Source organism: Oncorhynchus kisutch, linkage group LG11 (genome assembly GCF_002021735.2).
Source record: "Oncorhynchus kisutch isolate 150728-3 linkage group LG11, Okis_V2, whole genome shotgun sequence".
NCBI classification, from domain to species: Eukaryota; Metazoa; Chordata; class Actinopteri; order Salmoniformes; family Salmonidae; genus Oncorhynchus; species Oncorhynchus kisutch.
The window spans coordinates 39,940,723-39,962,900 of record NC_034184.2 but is presented as its reverse complement, the minus strand read 5'-3'; the positions used below and the strand labels follow the sequence as shown (position 1 = coordinate 39,962,900).

Below are 22,178 nucleotides of genomic sequence, written 5' to 3'. Positions count from 1 at the left end.
GCATCCATTCTGCCTTAGTTTAACCCTTTTCTCTCACTGAATAGTGTTTGCTGGGCTCTTAATGCTGTGAATAATTGAAGAGTTCTGCTCTCACCCTGAGCAAGACTATTAGCAAAGTCAACTTAAGGCATCGATATTGATGCAGGTGATGCTTTTCTGTTTACCCAGGACTGACTGTGTAGTGTTTTCTAATAGGTTAGCCAAACAGCTCAGGTCGATGCCCTTTGACCCACTGGTGTTTTAGCTGTTTAATCACAGCACAGCCTGTTCCTGGACATCCACTCTGACTCTTAGTGCAACTGAGCTTGAATTGATTATATTGATCACAACTATGCATAAAATAACTGTATTTCTCTGCAGTGCTGCAGCTCCGATACTCGCCTTCATCTTAAAGGGATATGTCTGGTGTTTGCCTATGAAACCCTTGATCTACTTCCCCAGATTCAGTTGAACTCGTGGATACCATTTTTTTTTTAAATGTCTTATTCGCAGGGCTCTATGCCAAGTCCCCCACAGCAGCTCTATGGATCTGAATATCAGCTCTCTAGTTCCATATGCCCCCTACTACCTTCAGTGCCCAAACACAGCACATGACCTTCAGATCCCATCCGAGTCAGCACATCTGTCAGCATTGTCCTCTAACCGCATTCTAACCCTGGCTCGTCCTGTGCAGGTGAGTCCACCGGTGGTGCCCTCCACCACGCAGGAGAAGCCCAAGGACAGCGACCAGTTTGAGTGGGTCACCATCGAGCAGTCCGGCGAGCTCGTGTACGAGGCGCCAGAGACCATGGCCGCCGAGCCGCCGCCCATCAACAAGTCGTCAGTGCAGACCATGTCGCCCATCCCCGCCCACTCGCTGGCGGCCTTCGGTTTGTTCCTGCGCCTGCCGGGCTACGCTGAGGAGCTGCTGAAGGAGAGGAAGCACGCCCAGTGTCTGCTCCGCCTGGTGCTGGGGGTCACCGATGACGGCGAGGGCAGTAAGTGACACGACGCCTCACACGGTTTTAGACGTGGACAGGAAAACTCCTGGCCCTTTCGATGGATGATTTTCTAAGTGTGTTTGAATTTGGGGACACCAATGAGGATGACCAGGTCCCTATGCTTCTAATAAAGGAGACTGCTGCAGGTTTCCTAGCGGCAAATCTTGTCAGCCCTACTTATAGCAGGTAACCCCCCCATCCCCCAATGCTCAGACTGACTTTGTCAGGCAGTTGATCTTGCCAAGCTGTGGACCCAGCCGATCGATAATTCCCTGAATACATAGCGATCAGTGTCATAAAGTGGCCAACGCATGTAAATCGGCTCCTTTAAAAGCAGCCGGCCCTAAGAGCGGGGAGAAAGAGATGGAAAGAGAGATTTTAATCCCTCCATTTACAATTGAGGCACGTTTGTTCCCCCTGATGCGGCTCTTCCCCTGCAGTCCTTGAGACTACCAGTCTGCGGACCCTGTGGGTAATTTAGCCGAAGGACTCACTGGCTTGTTTAATATTGACAAGTCCTACCCTCTCATACATTACAACTCCTCCCCAGCCAACCTCTGCCTTCATTATTGATGCCTATTTAGTTCCTCTCTCTCCTTCAGGGCCTGAAATCAACTATGTTGTCCTGCCAATGTTTTTTTTTCTTTAGTCCTTGAAATAACAGCCCTTTAATGATTGATGGACAGCAGGCTGCCAGCTTGTTTAGTGACACTGGTCACATAGCACACCGTCAGCCTGCCATTTAGTCGGCTGTTATCTTCTCTGGCCTCATTCTCATAAGTGCTAAATCGATGTATCCATCCTTTCTGGCCATTATTCCTCCACCTCTCTGGTGGTAATCTCTCACACCATCTCTCACACATTTATACAGTGATATTATCAATTCTCTTCTCTGACTGACTGGGTGTTTCTCAAAATGCGTACTACTCTGCTCTGAGCACGGGAGGGTCGGAGTGTGAGTCCAAATCAGAGTATGTGAACGACGGAGGTTTCTTCTCGACTGCATACTCCATTTATACATATTGTGAAGCACGCATCGATACAACTTCAAGGGAATGTGTATGCAAAGAAATATGATGCGCCCACATAAAAATGATAGTATGTTTGTATTTAGCCCATAATCTAAAGCCTTAGATCTCCAGCACCACCCCAACATCAACAGATGTGAGAATGTTGCGTTTCTCTGTTTTCTAGTTAAAAAGATGGAGTAAGATTAGTGTTTCCAATGACATTTTGATGTCATTGTGATTTTTAACTAATTATGAGTATGCATTGTGTAATTGTCTACTAAATGGTTCATTTCTTTGAAATCAATGGCACCTGTTATTTGAGCTGAAGCGAGAGAAAATACACTCCGACTAAGGAATGAAATGTTGCTTATTGACATCTCATATGTTGCCTAACTACAATATTTTTTCTTGATATGTTAATAAATACATGTGTTAATTTTGGCATGTTTACCTGCCTACGTTCCCGTAGAGCGCAAGCCCATAATTCGTAAATAAGGCTAACTGGCAAGCTACTGCTGTTAGCTAGCCAGATAGCCACAAAGAATTGTTAGCGAGCTACCAATGAAGAGTTGACATCTATCTTGCATGATATTCTTTTTGTCATTTTCGCCTGTTGAACTATCTGGTTAGCTACATTATTACTATTTGCATATCTAGCTGGTAGTTGTGAAACGTTTGCTTTGTGTATATCTTGTTTTGTTTATTGTTGCCGTTGTTTTGGCTGGAAGAAGGTTCAGTTAATGGAGGTGCAGCGTGAGGTAATACAGTAGGGGGAGTGCGAGTGCTTCATGTTTTATGCGTTCTCAACGCTCTAGTCCTCACAAGAACGTACCCAAGAGAACGTCATTGGAGAATGCACTCAGAGCATGTGTGTGGAGCATGATAGTATGCATATTGAGAAACGCCCTGTCTCTCTCCCCTTCCTTGATTGGCTGTATCTCTCCCTACCTTTCCCTTAGGTCACATCCTGCAGTCTCCGTCGGCCAATGTGCTGCCCACACTGCCCTTTCATGTGCTGCGGGCCCTGTTCAGCACCACACTTCTTACCACAGACGACGGCGTACTGCTGCGTCGCATGGCCCTGGAGATAGGAGCCATCCACCTCATCCTGGCCTGCTTGTCAGCCCTCAGCCACCACGCGCCCCGTGTCCCCAATGCCAGTGGCAACTCCTCAGAGGTGAGGCCCAGACACGGGACTTGTCCAGAACACACACCCTCTCTCGCTCTCCTGGTAGTGGTGTGTGTGTGTGTGTGTGTGTGCTCAACAGAGCATGAATGAAAACACAGCTCACTCACACTCGTATGTCACCGGATGTGGACAGATCTCAGCGGAAATGTGTTCTGTCCATTTGCGTTCTCTTGTGTGTTCATGATGGATCGAGGCCAGCGTCAACTTATTTTGGGTTGGGTTGACGTGGTGCGTCAGTCTAGTCTAGTGTTCAGACTCCGATGCGTTTGGCTTGACACAATAGAGGTCCTCACTCTCCAGGGAGAAATGCATCGTTTTGTCTTTTCCTCAGTGAGAGACGGGCGGTGAGGATCAGTCATGTTATGTATTACTCTATCTGGCAGGGCTTTACTCGGCGCTCTTATGCATATCGCCACTGAGTATTTGATAAATTGGGTAGTTGTTTAGTGGGAATGTTAAGAGGCAGGTCTGGCTTTGAACCGACGTGTCCTTTGTATTATTGCCAACTCCAGTCAGAAGGGAACATCATGAATAGGAATTGAATCATGGACTCTGACTGCCATGCCCATTAAATGGAGTGATTTGTCTTCTATTGAGGTTTCTGCTGGGTGTCAAGACTTACCTCCTGCTCAAAGCCTTTCAAAGGACTCTGGACTCTACTAGGACCTCTGAGTCTCAAAGATGACTAACGACTCGGATCAAAGACCAGATTTCACCCACCAAATTGTATCGATCACCGTATTGATTTTGGTCACTAGAAGCTTAAAAGAAACGCCTGAACTTAGACCCCCCCCCCCTTTCATACTGGTCTTGATTAGAAGAAAAATAACTGTCGGGAGGGTCTCTAATGCACTGTTCAACCAATCCAGGTGGGAGTTGAGATGGAGTGTCACCTTGTTTAATTTCAAATAGCGGAAGTTTGCATCACAGGCTCTTTCCATTTAGCCTGAAAACCAGAACATCCGGTTGTTGGGGACTCGGCAGAGGCTAGGAGAAACTCATCACACCCAGCAATGCCCACTAACAAGGGTCCAAGCGCCATAGATCACAGGCCTAAACTCAGCTAAACCGCCGTAGATGACATGTTCTATAGCAGGATAGGCTATTACAGCACTACAAACCCACTGTGGGTTCCAGTCCACACACCAGTGTGGATTTATGGAGTTGTCAGAGTTGAGGACAGATCTCCGGGCTTAAAGATTGAGCGCGGGGCCAAAATCCTGTCACAGTGGTAATGACTGTCCTCGAGGCGGCGGGCAGTTATGTGGCCGGAGATGAGACCGTGGTCAGAGCCCGGCGGACGGTCAGTCCACACACACACACACACACACACACACACACACACACACACACACACACACACACACACACACACCCATCCCTCTTTATCTGGGAAAGTGAGCCTCTTCCCTGATTTGATGTTCCAGGGCTCAGTGATTAATCTCCAACCTCTTATGACGTGAGCATACCCCCCCCCCCCTCCCCCTGTACTGCTGGGTCAGGACTGGGCCCTGCTTCGGCCATATACAAAACACACACAATGGCCGAAAATACAGGGAACTGTTCAAAAAATCCCAGCGGCCTCATCCCACCTACTGTTAAAAAAAAATACTTGTAAATGCTGTATGGTCTCCGCTGCGCCCCAGTTGACTGAAAGACTTGACAGTGATCTCTATTGGCAGAGGTGCAGCTCCATTTAGCCGGCAACATTCCCGTAACGCTTGTGTGCACGTTGGGAGCGTTCCTGCGACGTTAAAGATGCGCTGGGAGAGCGCATCATTAGCCGCTTGTCAGACAGCCCCTGCCATAGACCTTTATCGCACGCCGCGTCACGCCTGATGATCGCCAAAGCCGCTCTGTCAGAAAGGGTGCAATCTCGAGAAGGCTAAACGTTCTTAGCTCTCGCTATGCTAACATTTTTTGCTGGTTTCATGAGCTTATGGAATGCTGTTATCTGTAGTCCAGGCCTATGTTGTCATCACAGTGGACCAGTAGGCTGAACTTTCCCCCTGCTGATTTCCTGTGTTGTGCTGATGACTTTTTCTCTGGTTCTGTCTGTCCCCAGCCAACGGTGTCCAGTGGTCATGGAGGGGGCACCAGTGAGGAGCAGCAGCTGTACTGGGCCAAGGGCACTGGGTTTGGTACAGGCTCCACTGCCTCAGGCTGGGACGTGGAGCAGGCCCTCACCAAGCAGAGGCTGGAAGAGGAGCATGTCACATGTCTTCTGCAGGTAAGAATCCCCTACGCCAGGGTTTCCCAAACTCTGCCCGTCCCCACCCCCTTCTAGCACTACACAGCTGATTCAAATAATCAAAGCTTGATGAGTTGGTTATTTGAATCTGCTGTGGAGTGCTAGGGCATGGACCGAAACGTGCACCTGGGTGTTTTCCCCAATGGTATAAAAGTGTTAACTGGCTAACAAGTCAGTTAAGAACAAATTCTTATATACAATGACTGCCTACACCCGCCAATCCCGGCCGACGCTGGGCCAAAGGTGCGCCGCCCTATGTTACTCCCATTCACGGCCGGTTATGATACAGCCTGGAATCGAACCAGGGTGTCTGTGGTGACGTCTCAAGCACTCGGGAGCCCTATGCTCTTACGTACTTTACAGAAGTACTTACTGTCTAGTTACCTCAGGGTAGAAAGTTTAAAATCGGTATAACGACAAGTCTGTAGACAATTAGAATGCGACGTGTCGCTGGTGAAAACATCATTTATACTCTGGTGGAATGTCTGTAGACCGTCGCTCAGACTGCCAGTTTCCTTGTGTCGTACAGACATGGAAAAAAGTGAATACCTCTGGGACTGTTGCATCGTCCGTTGTCGTGGTTACTGGGCTGCTGCAGCAACAAAAGCAAATCTATTTTGGACAAATTATACAATTCTCTGTTGATGATAAAATTACCTACTTTTATTTCTAAACACTCACAACCTTAAGCTATTTTCTGTAAGCTCGCCATCATTACCTTGTAAATAATGTTGTGGGTTTATTTTCCTATAGCTACTTTTTTTATTCATTGTTAAAGTTAAGACGTGGTCAGCTATACTCTGGTCATTATTTGTACCTTTCTTGCTCGGCTGACATTTACTAAATACATTTTTAAAAGGATGGGTTTATTGGTGTTAAAATAGCGCAAGTATGCTATTTGGAGCACCGGGCTGCTGATGTCATGCAGAGGCTTATTGTTTATATTTCCATAACCACAAGTTTGATGTTGGCCGACGAATAGAATGTTCATGACATATCGTTAGACCAACTGTAAAACAGCCTTAAGGTCTACACGTGTTGCTAAAAGTATATGTTTGCGCCACTTGTTCTGTCTGTCAGGTGCTGGCCAGCTACATCAACCCAGCAGGCTGTGTGAGCCACGGAGAGTCCCCTACGGGGGAGAGCAGGGGCCACAACAGCAACGCCCTGCCCACAGTACTGCAGGAGCTGCTCAGCCAGTCCTGCCTCATTCCAGCCATGTCCTCCTACCTACGCAACGATTCTGGTGAATGAACACTCTTCTTTAGACTTTGTGTTGAAAGTTTCCATGTAGGTTATGATAACTCCCCTTTAGGATGGCTTTGCCTTTAATGAAACGGGAAAGTCGATGGCAAATCTCACAACAATTAATTTGATAGGTTGAACGTACACTACATGGCAACAAGTATGTGGACACCCCTTCAAATAAGTGCGTTAGGCTATTCAAGCCACACACGTTGCTGACAGGTATATAAAAATGAGCAAACGACCCATGCAATCTCCATAGACAAACATTGGCAGTAGAATGGCCTGTACTGAAGAGCTCAGTGACTTTCAATGTGGCACAGTCATAAGATGCCAACTTCCAACAAGTCGGTGAAATTTCTGCCTTGCTAGAGCTGCCCCGGCCAACTAAGTGCTGTTAACGTGAAGTGGAAACGGCTCAGCCGCTAAATGTTAGGCCACACAAGCTCACAGAGTGGGACCGCAGAGTGCTGAAGCGTGTAAGAATCGTCTGTCCATTGTTGCAACACTCACTACCGAGTTCCAATACTGCCTCTGGAAGCAACGTCAGCACAATAACTGTTCACCATGCGCAATGTCAAGCTTCGGCTGCAGTGGTGTAAAGCTCGCCACCGTTGGGCTCTGTAGCATTGGAAACGCGTTTTCTGGAGGGATGAATCACGCTTCACCATCTGGCAGTACAACGGACAAATCTGGGTTAGGCGGATGCCAGGAGAACTCCTAATGCTTAGTGCCAACTGTAGAGTTTGGTGGAGGAGGAATAATGGTCTGTGGCTGTTTTTCATGGTTCAGTCTAGGCCCCTTAGTTCCAGTGAAGGGAAATCTTAACGATACAGCATACAATGGCATTCGATTCTGTGCTTCCAACTTTGTGGCAACAGTTCCTTTTACAAACTGTTGCTACAAAGTTGGAAGCACAGAATCGAATGCCATTGTATGCTGTATCGTTAAGATTTACAAACTGTTGCCACAAGGGATATCTTAACGATACAGCATACAATGGCATTCGATTCTGTGCTTCCAACTTTGTAGCAACAGTTTGTAAAAGGCCATTTCCTGTTTCAGCATGACAATGCCCCTGTGCATAGTGGGGTCCATATAGAAATGGTTTGACGAGATTGATGTGGAAGAACTTAAACTGGCCTACGCAGAGCCCTGACCTCAACCCCATCGGACACCTTTGGGATGAATTGGAACGCTGACTGCGAGCCAGGCCTAATAGCCCAACATCAGTGGCCGACCTCACTAATGCTCTTGTGGCTGAATGGAATCAAGTCCCCGCAGCAATGTTCCAACATGTAGTGGAACGCCTTGCCAGACGATTGGAGGCTGTTATATCGGCAAAGGGGGACCAACTCCATATTAATGCCCATTATTTTAGAATGAGATGTTCGACGAGCAGGTGTCCACATACTTTTGGCGATTTAGTGTATCAGCACTGGTGATGATGAAAGATGATACCCTTTTTACATTGTGTGTTTGTCATGATCTATGGCTTCTCCTGGTCTCCAACAACATGTGATTGTAGTTATGTCCTCCTCGGGTGAGGTGGGTTGGGTTTGTGTGCCAGTGCAATGTAATTTATCTTCTTACCTTTGGGGTTGCTCCACACTTTGGGAACCACTGGAATATAAGACCGCATAGTTGTAGATGTTTTCAAATGTTACGCTAAGGGTAGTAGGCTATTTATGTGTTGCACGTTTCCTCACAATTGTTTTCGATGTTCTGACTCCTATTCTACTCAATGCATTGTTGAAGAATTAGTCAGAAGTGCATTATATTGTGTTGGAAATAGAATGACGTTTCTAAAGGAGGCAAATTATTAGTAGGGGAACCTTTTTTTCTTCATTGTGATGTCCTTAGATGAGGTCTTTCATCTGGAAGACTGTCTTTTCTGCAGCTAGGCAACCTGGTGGTGTGTGGGGATCATTTGCTTGATGAGACCACACACAGATGTAGCTGCAGGATCTTCCTCTAACATGGCTATTGCTTCTGTGGGGGTCGATGCTCTCCAATAAAGTTCAATAAACAATTTAAATGATATTAATCCAAGCTTTCAAGATACCCATCCACTTATGATTCAGTTTTTTTCATGCGCGAGAACGAATAGATTTTGTCCAATTTGTTACTTGTGACTTCGTCTGGTAGTAATTATTATGGGGAAAATTGGATGACATTTTATCTTCTGACGATAGATAGGAAGCGTCCACCGCTCTACACGATCTCATTCTCTATGCTGTGTTATATATTATTTTAATATGCAACAGACGTTTTTGTTAGAAATAATTAGTTCCCCGCACCGAGCAACTCTTAGAACCTTTTGTCCCTCGAGTATTGTGGTAGAAAAGTTTAGTGAAGGTAATTCTTATTCTGAGCATGTACCATCGTCATTCTACAGTGCTTTATGTGCGGAGTCTGTACTCTGATGTGATCAGGGTCTGAAAAGGTTTTCTGTGAAAGCAGGATATGATGGTAATCCTCAAAGGTAATCCCTCGTCCCTTGTGGTGAGGGCTGACCCAGAGCTAACTGAACACAGAGTTAAATGATGGGTCAGTCCATTGCTCTTGACTAAGTTTGCTGTCTCTTCAGCTGTGACTCTGGATTGTTTTCATATGAGCCTTGCATAAACCAAAGTTACAGAATGATCCAGACAAACTTGGCTCCTGCTCTGTTCAATCGTTGGGAATAGTGAGTTCAATATCATTACCTTTTAATGTTTTTTTACATCAACATTTTTCAGAGACAGCCATGTATGTACTAATGAATCATACAATCCATTTGACTTTGCCATTTTGTTATTGTTAAAAACAATCATTTATTTAAATGGTTCTCTATTTATAAATGAAGATGTAGCCTAGGCCTGTTCACATGAATGAATATTCAGTGAGTGTGTGCATGCATTGCGTTATTGAGCTTGTTTTGGCGGATGTCATCTGTATCCACATGAAAATGTGTTTCCCTTCCATTTGGGACTTATTTTCTTATACTGGTCAACAACATTTGCATAGAAGTAGCTTATTTTATAAGTGTGTGCTCGGTCTCTTTAACCAGTAATGACGTCGTTCACGAGGCAAGAATAATATGTATCAATATTTAATTCTTATGTGGTTTCTTGCAATAACCCTCTGACTTTAAAGAACTGTGATTCCTGAAAGATGTGTCTGGAGATTTGGTGAACTCCGTCAGATTTGTTTAAAATCCTACATTAATCAGGAATGAGCAGGGTCCGCAATACCGTTAGAATCCCTTATTCATGTCCTTATTACAATGTAGTTTAATAAGACCACTCATGGTCTCTAAAGTTCTACTTTTGATAGATTCAAACAACAATATTGGCATCATGGTCACATCCCTAAAGTGTCAACTCCCTCTGCCTGATAGACAATTTTGGTTCAAGTGAGTTACATTTAATTAGATTTGAGTCATAAAGCATATGAGGAAAAGCAAAATTGCTACTGTATATACTACTGTAATGAAGAGTGTCAACTCTGTAAAATATCAACACAGATTATGTTTGTCATCTGATAGAATAGTGTTTATTGGGGATTTTCAAATGAATCATTTTACTGATGTTTGCATTTAACTTTTTATTTTTAGAGGCAGAAATGTCAATTTTGAGGATTTATCAACTCCGTCACTGGAGTACTTTGTCAATATTCTGAAAACATTTTAATCACTGTTCTGCCACCTATACTTAAAGTATTTGCGTGCTAGATGGAAGTGAGGATGTTTGCTCTATAAATGTTTTATGTTCTAAATCTAGAAAAACATGCCAAAAATACTAACAAAATTAGCCCTGGAGCATGTAATAGTGCTATAAAGCAAAATCTGATGTTTGGAAGCGAAATTTAAAAAAGGCTACTTCATATTCATTTCCAGCACCACCCCAATTTCAACATGCGTGTTTGTTTTGTAGTGAAAAAGAGAGGAATATTAGTATTTACAATTGCATCAATCAATTAGCAGGGAATACCTAATCAAAATTGGTTATAATCACACGATGCACACTGATGTCATTGAAAACACAATTTTTAAAATATTTTTTTTTACTACAAAACATAGAAACACGCAATTTTCGCATGTTGGTGTTGGGATGGTGCTAGAGATGATGAATATGAAGTTGGACGTATTAGAAATGTCCCTTTAAACAATCATGGCCTTTAAACACTTGTTGGACAATAATTGTAAAGATGAAATTCCTTTTATGTTGTCTGACGGAGTTGAAATAAATCCAGTTGCATTTTTTTATTATTAGGTTCCTTCACATGGTCTGAATGCTGATACTTTGCTCTTAAACAGCAAAATATTACCCCAGCCCCATGAGGGAACAAAATGTCTACCACGTTGCGGGGTTGCGCTGTGAAACTGCGCTACGTCACTGAAGCTACCGGTATCTTCTTGCATTGTAAAGTTTTCTTCCCTGTATGGGCGTTGTTTTGCGTACAGTTACTTTTCTTTGTGCCGTGTCACATTATTCAAGTGTGCTAACTTCTGTGCAGCATGAATGGGGCGCTAACATGATGCAGCCCAGTCTCCCAGTGCAGGTAAATTGGAGCAGGCACAGTGCTTTCACGCTCTGAGGACATTGGCTGACAGTTGATCCATGAGACACAATTGACAGAATTACCGAAAGTAATAACTTCTAGTACCGCACTGTTTTTCATGTTCAAGTACAGAAGTTTGAGTATACTGTGAAGCACTAGTGGGTATAGTAGAATCCATCCACAATCTGTGGAGATAGGAGAATCTGTGGTGATCTATCCACATTTTGTGGTGATTTTATGGTTCGCTTATGTTTTTGTCCAGTTATTTATGAATATTAACAGAACAGTTGGCACACTACCAACTTTGGCACACTACCAAGGAAATAAAATCACCTTGAAAAAACTTTTTCATTGCGTTCTCTCTACAGATACTTTGCTTATAATGAACCCTTAGCAGGAGACATCACTTCCCTGACTATGGACAGATTATTGGCATGTTTGATTTCGACAAGGTGCATAGACTCGCCCTAAAATGATTTTATGCTTCTCAATCCGTTTGTTCTGAGCTGAAATGGGCAGGTAGGCCTGTATCAACGTAGCCTCCATTCAGAAGGATTTGCTTTCTAACGTAATTCAATAATAGTTGCATATCAGGTGGAGGTAGCTAATAGCTTTGTGTATGTAACCGCAACTGCCTCTTTGTCTGATGTTGTCAGTGTGTGTCTGTTCCTGTATGTGTGTTGTGGTGTGCATTAATGCGCCCCTGGTCTCATAATTAAATAACAGCAGATAAAGAGATGAGTATTGTAATTGGTCCTCATTATCTTTTAAATGCCTCAGACACGCTCAAGCGTGGTGTGTGCAAACATGCAGCCGGGGCCGTCTGCTATTAAATCACAATGTTTACTGCCGCTTCATTGTCGCTGGCCTTTCTCCTATGTCATTGTTGTGATTAAACATTTGCCTTTTAAAATGGACTAATATTTCAATTGACATGTTTTATCACCCAATTTAATAACAAATGGTGTTTTTGGTGATGAATCTACTGTGCAGTATGGTCAGTGTAAGTCGGTTCAGTGTGTGCGCTGATGGAAGCCAAGGGCTCCTCTCACTCTGTTGTATCGGCGCCAGCCCTCAGAGCCATGAGCTGTCAATCAATGTCAAGAGGTTGCTGGTAATATAAAAATGAGAAGAGACCTAAGCACTCCTGACGTCTTAAAAAAAAAAAAAAGATTTATAATTTTTTATATAACGTGCTGCGCTGAGGAGTGGAGGGGAGGGGGTGTTCCTTCCAAAAAGCATTAAGTGCAAGGCAGGGGGCAGGCAGCCCTGGGAGGTTGATAACTGTGGGTGTGGTGACAGAGGCAGACTTGATATTCAGTAGGAGTGTGCCACTAATGATCAACTGTCATATGCTGCTGGAAGGAGGGATTGAAACCTCCATCTCATTTCTACTTAATGTACTGCTTTCACTTTCCATTTTGTCTACCATTTACCTTCACTGGCGTTACATTTTGTTTTTTACATGATGCTTGTAGAAAAAGCTAGCACAATTGCCGTATAACGGCAGATGGTTATGGATGTAGCAGATGGTTATGGATGAAGACGGTCATGAAAATGAAAACTTCATAACCGTTTAAACCTTTTGGTGTGGAACAAACCGCTAGCTGAAGATGGGATGGTCGGGCATCCGTGCGTTTGAGTCCGTAACTTGCTGAAACAAGCAAAATAGTCTGGTTGCCAAGGCAAAGCCCCCGCAATGCAGCAGCACATATAGAAATATAATGAATAGAATGGGCTTGGAACCTGGCGATTTGACTGGTAAACTCATGGGTACACTTGCAATACTCTGTCGTGAGACGGAATTCCCCTCGACCACAAATTGGGGGGGGAAACATTATTTTCCGTTGGCCCCCATTGTAAAAGCGCCAACTGCTGTGTTTAATGTACGTGTAACCAGATCAAAAATCCTGATTTATAGTTCACAGTTCTCCCATGTAGGGAATTAGAGCCCTGTGGCGTGGGAGATTGTGGGGACCAGGTGTCCAAGTAGGCTACACGTAGCTATGTGTGTGGAAAACCTTTCCTCACAGGTAAGATATTGAACTTGTTTAGTATAGTCCGTTTGTAACTCCATTCACTACTTGTAGCTGTATAGTCAGTTTTGTTTGTTGGTCTTTGCTAGCTTAATATTCCAGTCATTAGCTGCTAGCTCCGTCATGACAAGGGCCATGCGGGAAGCCCTACGTTACATTTTTTACAAGTAGTGAGAATGCTCAGGAGCAGTCGATGTTGAAAAGTAATCTTTAGATATGTTGTACCTTTGACTAAAACAAGCTTTCAACAAGAAAATTGGTTTGAAAAGGGTTGTTTTTGCAGTGAGCCAATGGGGTAACCATGGGTTGTTTTCCCCCAAGGCGGGCAGGCTGCGACATTCTATCTAATACCGACTTGGAGTATGGCTGCCTGGTATTCTGACGCAATAATTCCATGGTAATGTTGAATGTTAATTCAAAAGATGCTAATGTATGTGGCTCATGCAATATATTGAGTTGAATCAACAAATCACAGCACATACACTTCATGGCCAAAATTATGTGGACACTTGCTCAAACATCCCATTCCAAAATAATGGGCATTAATATGGAGTTGGTCCCCCTTTGCTGCTATAACTGCCTCCACTCTTCTGGGAAGTCTTTCCACTAGATGTTGGAACATTGCTGCGGGAACTTGGTTCCATTCAGCCACGAGCATTAGTAAGGTCGGGCACTGATGTTGGGCGATTAGGCCTGACTCGGTCAGCATTCCAATTGAGGTCAGGCCAGTCAAGTTCTTACTCACCGATCTCGACAAACCATTTCTGTATGGACCTCGCTTTGTCCACAGGGGCATTGTCATGCTGAAACAGGAAAGGTCCTTTTACAAACTGTTGCCACAAAGTTGGAAGCACAGAATTGTCTAGAATGTCATTGTATGCTGTAGCGTTAATTTTCCTTCACTGGAACTAAGGGGCCTAGACCAAACCATGAAAAACAGCCCCAGACCATTATTCCTCCTCCACCAAACTTTACAGTCCTGCAGGTAGCTTTCTCTTGGAATCCGGAAAACACAGATTAGTTCGCCGGACTGCCAGATGGTGAAGCGTGATTCATCACTCCTGAGAACGCATTTCCACTGCTCCATAGTCCAATGGTGGTGAGCTTTACTCCACTCGATGCTTGGCATTACGCATGGTGAGCTTAGACTTGCGTGTGGCTGCTCAGCCATGGAAACCCATTTCATAAAGTTCCCAATGAACAGCTATTGTGCTGATGTTGCTTTGTGAAAGTTTTGAACTTGGAAGTGATTTTAACGAGCATCAGCACTTGGCGATCCCATTCTGTGAGCTTGTGTGGCCTACCACTTCGCGGCTGAGCCGTTGTTGCTCCTCGACGTTTCCACTTCACAATAACAGCACTTACAGTCGACCGTGACAGCTCTTGCAGGGCAGAAACTTGACAGACCGACTTGTTGTAAAGGTGGAATCCTATGACGGTGCCACGTTGAAACTCATTGAGCTCTTCAGTAAGGCCAGTCTACTGCCAATGTTTCCGTATGGAAATTGCATGGGTTGTGTGCTTGATTTTATACACCTGTCAGCAACGGCTGTGGCTGATATAGCCCGAATCGACTAATTTGAAGGGGTGTCCACATACTTGTAGTGTATTTTAACATTTTACTTACTGCTTTGCTCCTATGGGTACAATAGCAATGGCCGCCAGTCCACCCATTATGCCATCATTGACTTGAATGGGGATGCCCATTCTATTCATTATATTTCTATGGCAGCACCTGCAGTCAGGAGGAGAATGTATCAAAATAAATACAATTCAATAAATAATTGAGTTTATTTTTGCTATTTTTAACGGTTATTACGGTGGCCACGGTCATTTGGCTGGCCAATTACCGTCTTCCAAAATTGCAGCCCTACTTGTATAAACAGTTACATATTCTTTTAATGATTTGGCGACATTTTTTTCTGGAGGCCTAGGTCCTTGCAGCTTGGATTGTGTGGTGTTTCGGGAAAGTGGCGGTACCTTTGCTTCAGGAATGACACCAAACACATCAATCTGTCTTTTGAAATATATTAAGATGGGCTACTCCAGTCCAAACCCATTGTCATACCATGCACCATTCATCCAGTGTCGATACATTTAAAAACCTGGCTACTAGCTTTATTAAGGGATAACACACTAGATGACATTAAAAGCATCATTAAGGCTACAGCACCACACTCCTCTGTCTCCATTCATGCTCTTCATCCTCAGTGTGCTGCCTAATAGCCGCCGTGCTGTGATGAATTTCTTAGCCCAGCCTTCCCATGCTCTCCTAAGAGACACGGAGGGGGGGGCTTTTGTGTCCCTTTGCTTAGTGTGGCCCCTGCCTACCCCTCTTCCCATCCTCCCTCTCCCCTCAGTCTATCTGCCTCAGGCCATACTCATTCCTCCTGCTAATCTTCCAACTTGGCTGCGCCGCTTGCGTATTATTCCACATTAGTCATCGGTGTCTTGGCAATCCTTTTGGGACGCATTACACCACCGCACACTCCATCACAGGAAGTTAGACCATTAGTGAGAGGTAATGCCTTTTAATGTCACTGCGAAACTAATCTATTTTAATTGAAAATGACATTTATTTCTCCCCTCACTCACTCCCCTTTTACCCAACCGTCCTCACACGTGAACCTCCTCCCCCCCCGCACCTCACCGTTCCTCCGTGAGCATGTTAGGAACAGCTTGTTAGACAGGACAAGCATCTAGTCCACGCTTTTGTGAATCGTTCTCTGTGTGGTGCATTGGGTGAGGAATGCTGCATTTGGGCCAAGTGCTTCTATCTACGCGCAGAAACCATGGGCGGAGAAGGCTTAGCTCCACAGCATTAGCATCTCCTCCACTCTTCCCTCTTGTCTTCGTTCCGATTCCACCCTTTTCAAACGCAGATGTGATTTATAAGCCATCCATGTTTAATGGGCCTGTACATTGATGTAGTGGGTCATCTGAACAAGGGAGGCTTCCAGAGAGGGGGCTGGACAGGTTATTCATGGCCCAGACCCCATAATCTCATGGAGAGGCCCTTGTGGGGATCGTGACTGCCCTATACTGCTCCAGTTCTCAGCACCTAGACTACATTTCTACAGTGCTCGTCCCTACTGCTGGACATGTTCCTAGTGGACCTGGATCCACAAGGCGAATGCTAAACGACTCACCACCCCAGATTCATTAACGCTTCCCCTCCCCCTATTTGCATATGACAATCTACCCCCGGCTGGCCGCCTATTCTACTATGGAATTTTCTCTGTATTGCCATTTTGAAGTAGATATGGGTGTATATGCCTTTTGGGTTAGCAGTAAGGCGGTAAGGGCAGCGGTAAGTATGGATCGCAGGCAGGCCTCCTCGTGGTAAGAGTACTCATCATGGTGAGGGCATTGCCTTCGTAAGAGCCTTTCCTTGAAAGCATGTTGTCCTTTCTGACATTACTGGAGCACTGTGGAACAAATGCTGTGCACATGAGGATTAAGCCGAACTCGTTTCCTAGGCAGTCCCAGCCTTACTCTAGCTTCAGGAACAGGCAGATGGAAGTAGGGCTGGGAGCGGATGGAGTCAATAGTGGTGCTTTGCTCCGAGGTTCATTGGGCTGCTGTGTTTCTTGTCATTATCCTCCGCGAGCACGTGATGTCATTTAATAGCACCTGGTCTGATTACAGTGACCCTTTTTGGTTTTGTAGCACGTGGTGTGTCCTAACAGTGTGTGTTGTTCACTTGTGTAGTTACCCAGGTTGTACTTGCTAGCTACTTCATCTTGCGTGTCCTTGACCCCATTGATTCACACACAATGTGCACATACACACGCTCGCACACACAGCACATTGAGGTAGGTGCAACTGACACGATTTCAAGTTCCTGATGTGCGTTTCCGATTGCAGTAGCAGTCGACACATCTGAAACCGAGCTGTGAAAGCTGAAGACTCTCTCTGAATCCTAATATTAATCTGAGTAGGAGGGAATCTAACTAGTGGAACATGTTGTAGGCATGCTATAAGCATGTGAATAGAGGTGAAAATACAGACCGCATCCAGCCTCTTTGAATATGTGACAAACTTCCTGTTACGCACCCATCTTCACCGTATGTCTCGTATCCTTACTGGTATCTATGCGTTCGGTCTCACATACTCACAGGCATTTACTCATGCATACATTCTCACACACAACCCATCATAGATTAGGCTTGAGGCTAATCCAATTCATACATTCTAACTTTATTGTTTACATTTTCCCTATAGCACAGTACATCTAGAGTTTATCCATATATTTATAAAAGCTTTACATTTTTTATACAGAAACAGGATTACTGACACTACCCTGAAATCAACATGAACAAATACGTCAGTCCCCCCACCCCTATCCCACCCCCCAATAACCGAACAGAACGTGGAAAAATATGCAGAAAGAGACAGTGTAAGTCAGGCCTTATGTTTCAGTAAATGCAGAATGGAGCTTTTCTTTCTGGCGCCCACAAGGTCCTTTCCACTCCTGTGGATGATTTCATCGCCACCGCAGGCTCTCCTATCGGTCTTTCTCTCCACTTCCCTTTTTATTGCAGATCTCCAGTTTGGTTTTGAAGTCCCAGGTGGTCAATTGGAATAGAAATGTTTCCTAGTCATTGCCACTCCTGCCCTCCTCGCAGATCAGTTCTTGCCGGGAGCGAGATACAGACAATAGAGATCGCTCTGTTGTGATCTGTCAAATCATGAGAAGCGGTGACTAACCCTTTGGTTTTGGGGTGTGTGTGTGTGTGTGGGCGCGTGTGTGGCCTATGTGACGGCAAGCAGCACATTACATTAAAGCTCCTCCAGAGCCACATTGCCGGGGTAACGTGCGCTGTGACATCCCACCAAGCAGTTTAAAATGCTGTACCCGGAAGATTACCAATGTGATATGGTGATTACCAATGTGATACAGTTCATCTGTAATGGCTTCCCAGTGTTCTTTGCATACACTGCCTCCTCCACGCCATGCTCCTTGAACCATCCAGGCCAGTGACATCAGTGTCCCTTATTCCGTTTTTATATTCCATTTGACAAAGGAGATTTGTCAGTAACACTGTTTCCCTCTTCACGCCAATGAGTCCAAGGTGATGTTCCACTCCAGGCTGTGCTGGCCTGTAGCCTGGGAAAGTGAACCCTGGCTGGGGCTGGTCCAATGTCTGTCTGCCCATCCTGGATCCAGATCCAGCACAGCTATGGTCCTGATGTAGCCACCAGCTCACTGTTATCTCCCTGGTTTGTGGCTGTGAGACGTCTCCTCCACATAACTGTCCACCCTCACTCTCTGTGTTGGGAAACTGCTCATGTCGTTTTTAACTAGTATGAAGTTAAGGGGAGGAGGAGCTCTGGATTTCAAATCCAGTATATGTTGATTTAGGGTTAAAAGGAATCTTGATTTGTGCCTTGTCGTTTGAAGGATCACTCCGACTCTGGCTTAAGTCACACGACAGTGTATATGTAAACAAAGACGATGACAAAGAGGTTGAGGAAGGTGCCAACGATGCCCAGCAAGGCCAAAATGGACTCCTCCTGCTCCTCCTTGCTCTCCAGCGCCCGCACCTCCTCAATAGTTATGACCGTGGGACCCATGGCCATAATGCTCGCTCAACCTGGCAGGGGTGCTGCTGGCACTTATCTGCAGAGGGAGAGAGGGGGAAGGAGGCAGCCCACGTGACATAGGCACATACAGAGACACAAACATTAGAGAAAAGAAACAACGCAAGCCCACAATGAAGAGAACACAAGATAATGGGAATTAATGTAGATGTTTCTTTTAAGGCTGCACTGCTACGATGCATCCAACTCCCCTCCCCACTCGTCCTCTTCTACATGTGCTTTATACGGCGCCCTGGGGAAAACTGAACCAAACAGCCCTCGACTAGCCTAGCCAACAGAATCCTCAAGAAGAAATCAATGGTGATCGAACAAAACAATTCCTATGCTCTGTTTATTCATTGCCATAGCTGTTGTGCCCCCCACAATAGAATCCTAGTATTCAACATCCCTTAATGTCTAGCCGCAACACAAAAGTTAAACGCCCCGCAAATGTTCAATGACATTGGACGTGTCAAAACGAGCATAATTTAATGCTCCCATTTAGAGCCCCTTACACCCACCCTCCCTCCCTCCCTTTTTTTGCCAAAGGTAGTTAATGATTTTCTGCCCACCACTCCGTGTAATTGTCCCTATGGCGCCGGTGGTCTAGCTGGTGTCAGACCTCCCAGGGAAATCTACAGGGAGGTAAACAGTCAGTGACACTGCCACATCCAGCCAGGGCTGAGAGGCATGCGGCGCAAAGCTACAGCCACAACACCATCAACAATAAGCAGCCCGCGGAAACAGCTGCCCCCCCCCCCCCCCCCCTGAATCTCAAACAGGCAGTTCCTACCATCCATCCGAAGAGAGACAGACTAGAAAGGCGGAGGTGAACTGAAGAAAGAGGGGTGAAAAAGGTTTCTTACCCTACGGCGTGAAGAGTGGGGTGACATCCAGCATGCTTTTGGGTCCTGAGTGGGGAAGCATGGCCACACACGGGAGCCTGCATTACTGGGAAGCGGGGGAGGCTGGCTGCGTAGCCTCGCTCCCAGCGTCGGAGAGAAGGAATGAAAAGGAAAAGGAGATCCTGGCTCCCAACTGCGCCTTGGTGCGTGGCTCTGCGCAGACACAGCTCTCTGTGAAAAATCACCCCCTTCTTGCCGTATGAATTCTCCAGTCCTCTGCGCCACCCCCTGGGTTAAATGCTGCCTTGGTGTTGGTTGCGCTATAGTCTCTGTTTTTTGCTTTTGTTGTTTTATTCCTCAGTTCTCCTCCACCACAGCTGAAGCACTAGGGGGCTTGGAGAAACCCTCTCCCCATACGCTCCCCCTCCCTCCCCACTATGATTCCCATCCTCCCGCCCCTCTCTTTCCAATTCCAAATTCCACCACAGCCCCCCTCTTCCTCCTCCTCAGCTCTTCTTGTCTTTTTTGACCCTCTTAGCAGCTCAAAGAGCGAGCGCCACAGTCTCTGTGACAAATGTACACGCCCCCTCTTCTCTCCTCCTTTCTTGCTTCCCACCTTCGGGAGCAGAGCAATTAGTGCCTTTCAGAGGCGCCTCTCTATCTCCTGCCGCTGAAACCCGGAGGCCCAGTCGCGCATGGTTACTCTGGAGACGCTAGCGCTTGCGGCGGCTACTACAGACAGCCCACCGCTCAGCAAGTGGTATTCCAAAGAGCCAAGTACAACAGTAAAATCCCAGAGAGCTGGAAAGCCTGAGTGCTGCTGCGTAGCTGTTGCTATGTTGGTCTGCACCTGCAGCTGGTGGCGGCTGTGTTGTGGCGGGTCCCCTGTGCAAGCCGTGGGAGAGACGTGCATTGCATAACCAAGCGGAAAGAGAGAGAGGCCGGGTCCTTGTGGCAGGAGGGAGGGGAGAACGCTCAAGCTTCCCACAGTCTCTTCCTCGGCAGCTGGTTGAGCACACACAACCGGGGCTATTACTGCCAACGAAATTGTGTTTATTTTTTTTTAGTAGAGAAGAGATGAAGCGACCTCTTCCTCAACGCAGCAGGGCGGCAGAATGCACGTAGCACACAGTCTATCCCTTTGTCAGGCACAGCTAGACTGGAGAAGAGGAGGGTGGGGACAGGAATAGGACGTGGCTAAGAGATGAGGCGTAGTGGGGGTTGTAGAAATATATGTTCAGGGGTCTCTACTCTGAGAAGCAGTAGCAGCAAAACGGTAACGCTTTCCCTTTTTTTTTTTGTCATTTAGCAGACGCTCTTATCCGGAGCACGTACATGTTCATACTTTGTTCATACTGGTCCCCGTGGGAATCGAACCCTGGCATTGCAGGTGCCATGCTCTACCAACTGAGCCACATGGGAACCTTTTGTTCCACCCCCCGATTTCTCTCATCCTCACTAGAGGGACTGTTCCCCTTGAACCACCAAATTGTCATGTTGTGTGCAAAAATCTTACCCCAACCAGCATGCAGTATGTCCGCCATCACCCCCTTACATACATTAGACTCCCCAATCCAACATGTAGAGGTGCTGTGGTGACGTTGACAAACACACGAGCGTGCACTCTCCATTTCCCCATAAGGATTGTGTTTTCTATATGTATGTCAACGTATATGATCCAATCAAAGTTTCCTCAGCAGTGATTCACTCTAGCCCTTCAGCGCTCCTCCTCCTTCATTTGAGTTGCCCTCCTGATATTTAACTTTAACGTTTCAATTAAGTATAATATATGGTTATCAGTCACTCTATGATCTTTAACCTGTTTATGTGACTAAGACTGTTTATTTAGGTTTTCTGTCATCCGAACGATCTTACTTGTGAATGTGTTGGCTCAATTTTTATTGACGTCCCCATCCAGTCCCTTTCCAGCCCGGTCAATCATACAAGGTCCTCAGGCCGGCTCCGCGGTTGCAAGCCTGTTTGGAGTCTTAGCAAGCCATGACCATAAAGGTCCACTACTTAACTATAGGATTTGGCTCTGCTTTGAAAACGGATCATACTGCAAGTGTAATGTGTATTTGTATTTATTATGGATCCCGCAGCAGCTACTCTTCATGGGGTCCAGTTAAATGAAGGCCGCTATACATAAAAAAAAAAAACATTATAGTAAACAATATAGTGCGTATGTAATCGTGTGTATGCATGTGTTTGTTGCTTCACAGTCCCCTCTGTTCCATAAAACAGTTACTTGATGTGGAATAGAGTTCCATGTATTCATGGATCTATGTAGTACTGTGCCCCTCCCATAGTCTGTTCTGGACTTGGGGACTGTGAAGAGACCTCTGATGGCATGTATTTTTAGGGTGTCCAAGTTGTGCTCCAGCAGTTCAAAAAGACAGCTCGGCGCATTCAACATGTCAATACCTCTCACAAATACAAGTAGTTATGAAGTCAATCTCCTCCACTTTGAGCCAGGAGAGATTGACCACACGAC

General features: G+C 45.6%; 1 protein-coding gene and 1 long non-coding RNA gene across 20 annotated transcripts in view; one reads left to right on the top strand and one right to left on the bottom strand.

The window, feature by feature from the left end:
* The window catches only part of LOC109899695 (baculoviral IAP repeat-containing protein 6), a 140,948-nt gene that overhangs the window by 78,504 nt on the left and 40,266 nt on the right, over window positions 1-22,178 (top strand). For all 19 annotated transcript variants that reach the window (XM_031835772.1, XM_031835763.1, XM_031835766.1 and 16 more), the window contains 4 exons: window positions 674-977; window positions 2,950-3,167; window positions 5,245-5,409; window positions 6,511-6,676. In XM_031835772.1, coding sequence (XP_031691632.1) covers window positions 674-977; window positions 2,950-3,167; window positions 5,245-5,409; window positions 6,511-6,676 — 853 coding nt within the window. The remainder of the gene's footprint in view (window positions 1-673; window positions 978-2,949; window positions 3,168-5,244; window positions 5,410-6,510; window positions 6,677-22,178) is intronic.
* Window positions 17,436-20,846, bottom strand: LOC116376225 (uncharacterized). Its single transcript, XR_004211628.1, has 2 exons — window positions 19,706-20,846; window positions 17,436-18,879 (listed from the first exon to the last, which is right to left on the bottom strand). It is a non-coding gene; the product is annotated as an uncharacterized LOC116376225 (long non-coding RNA).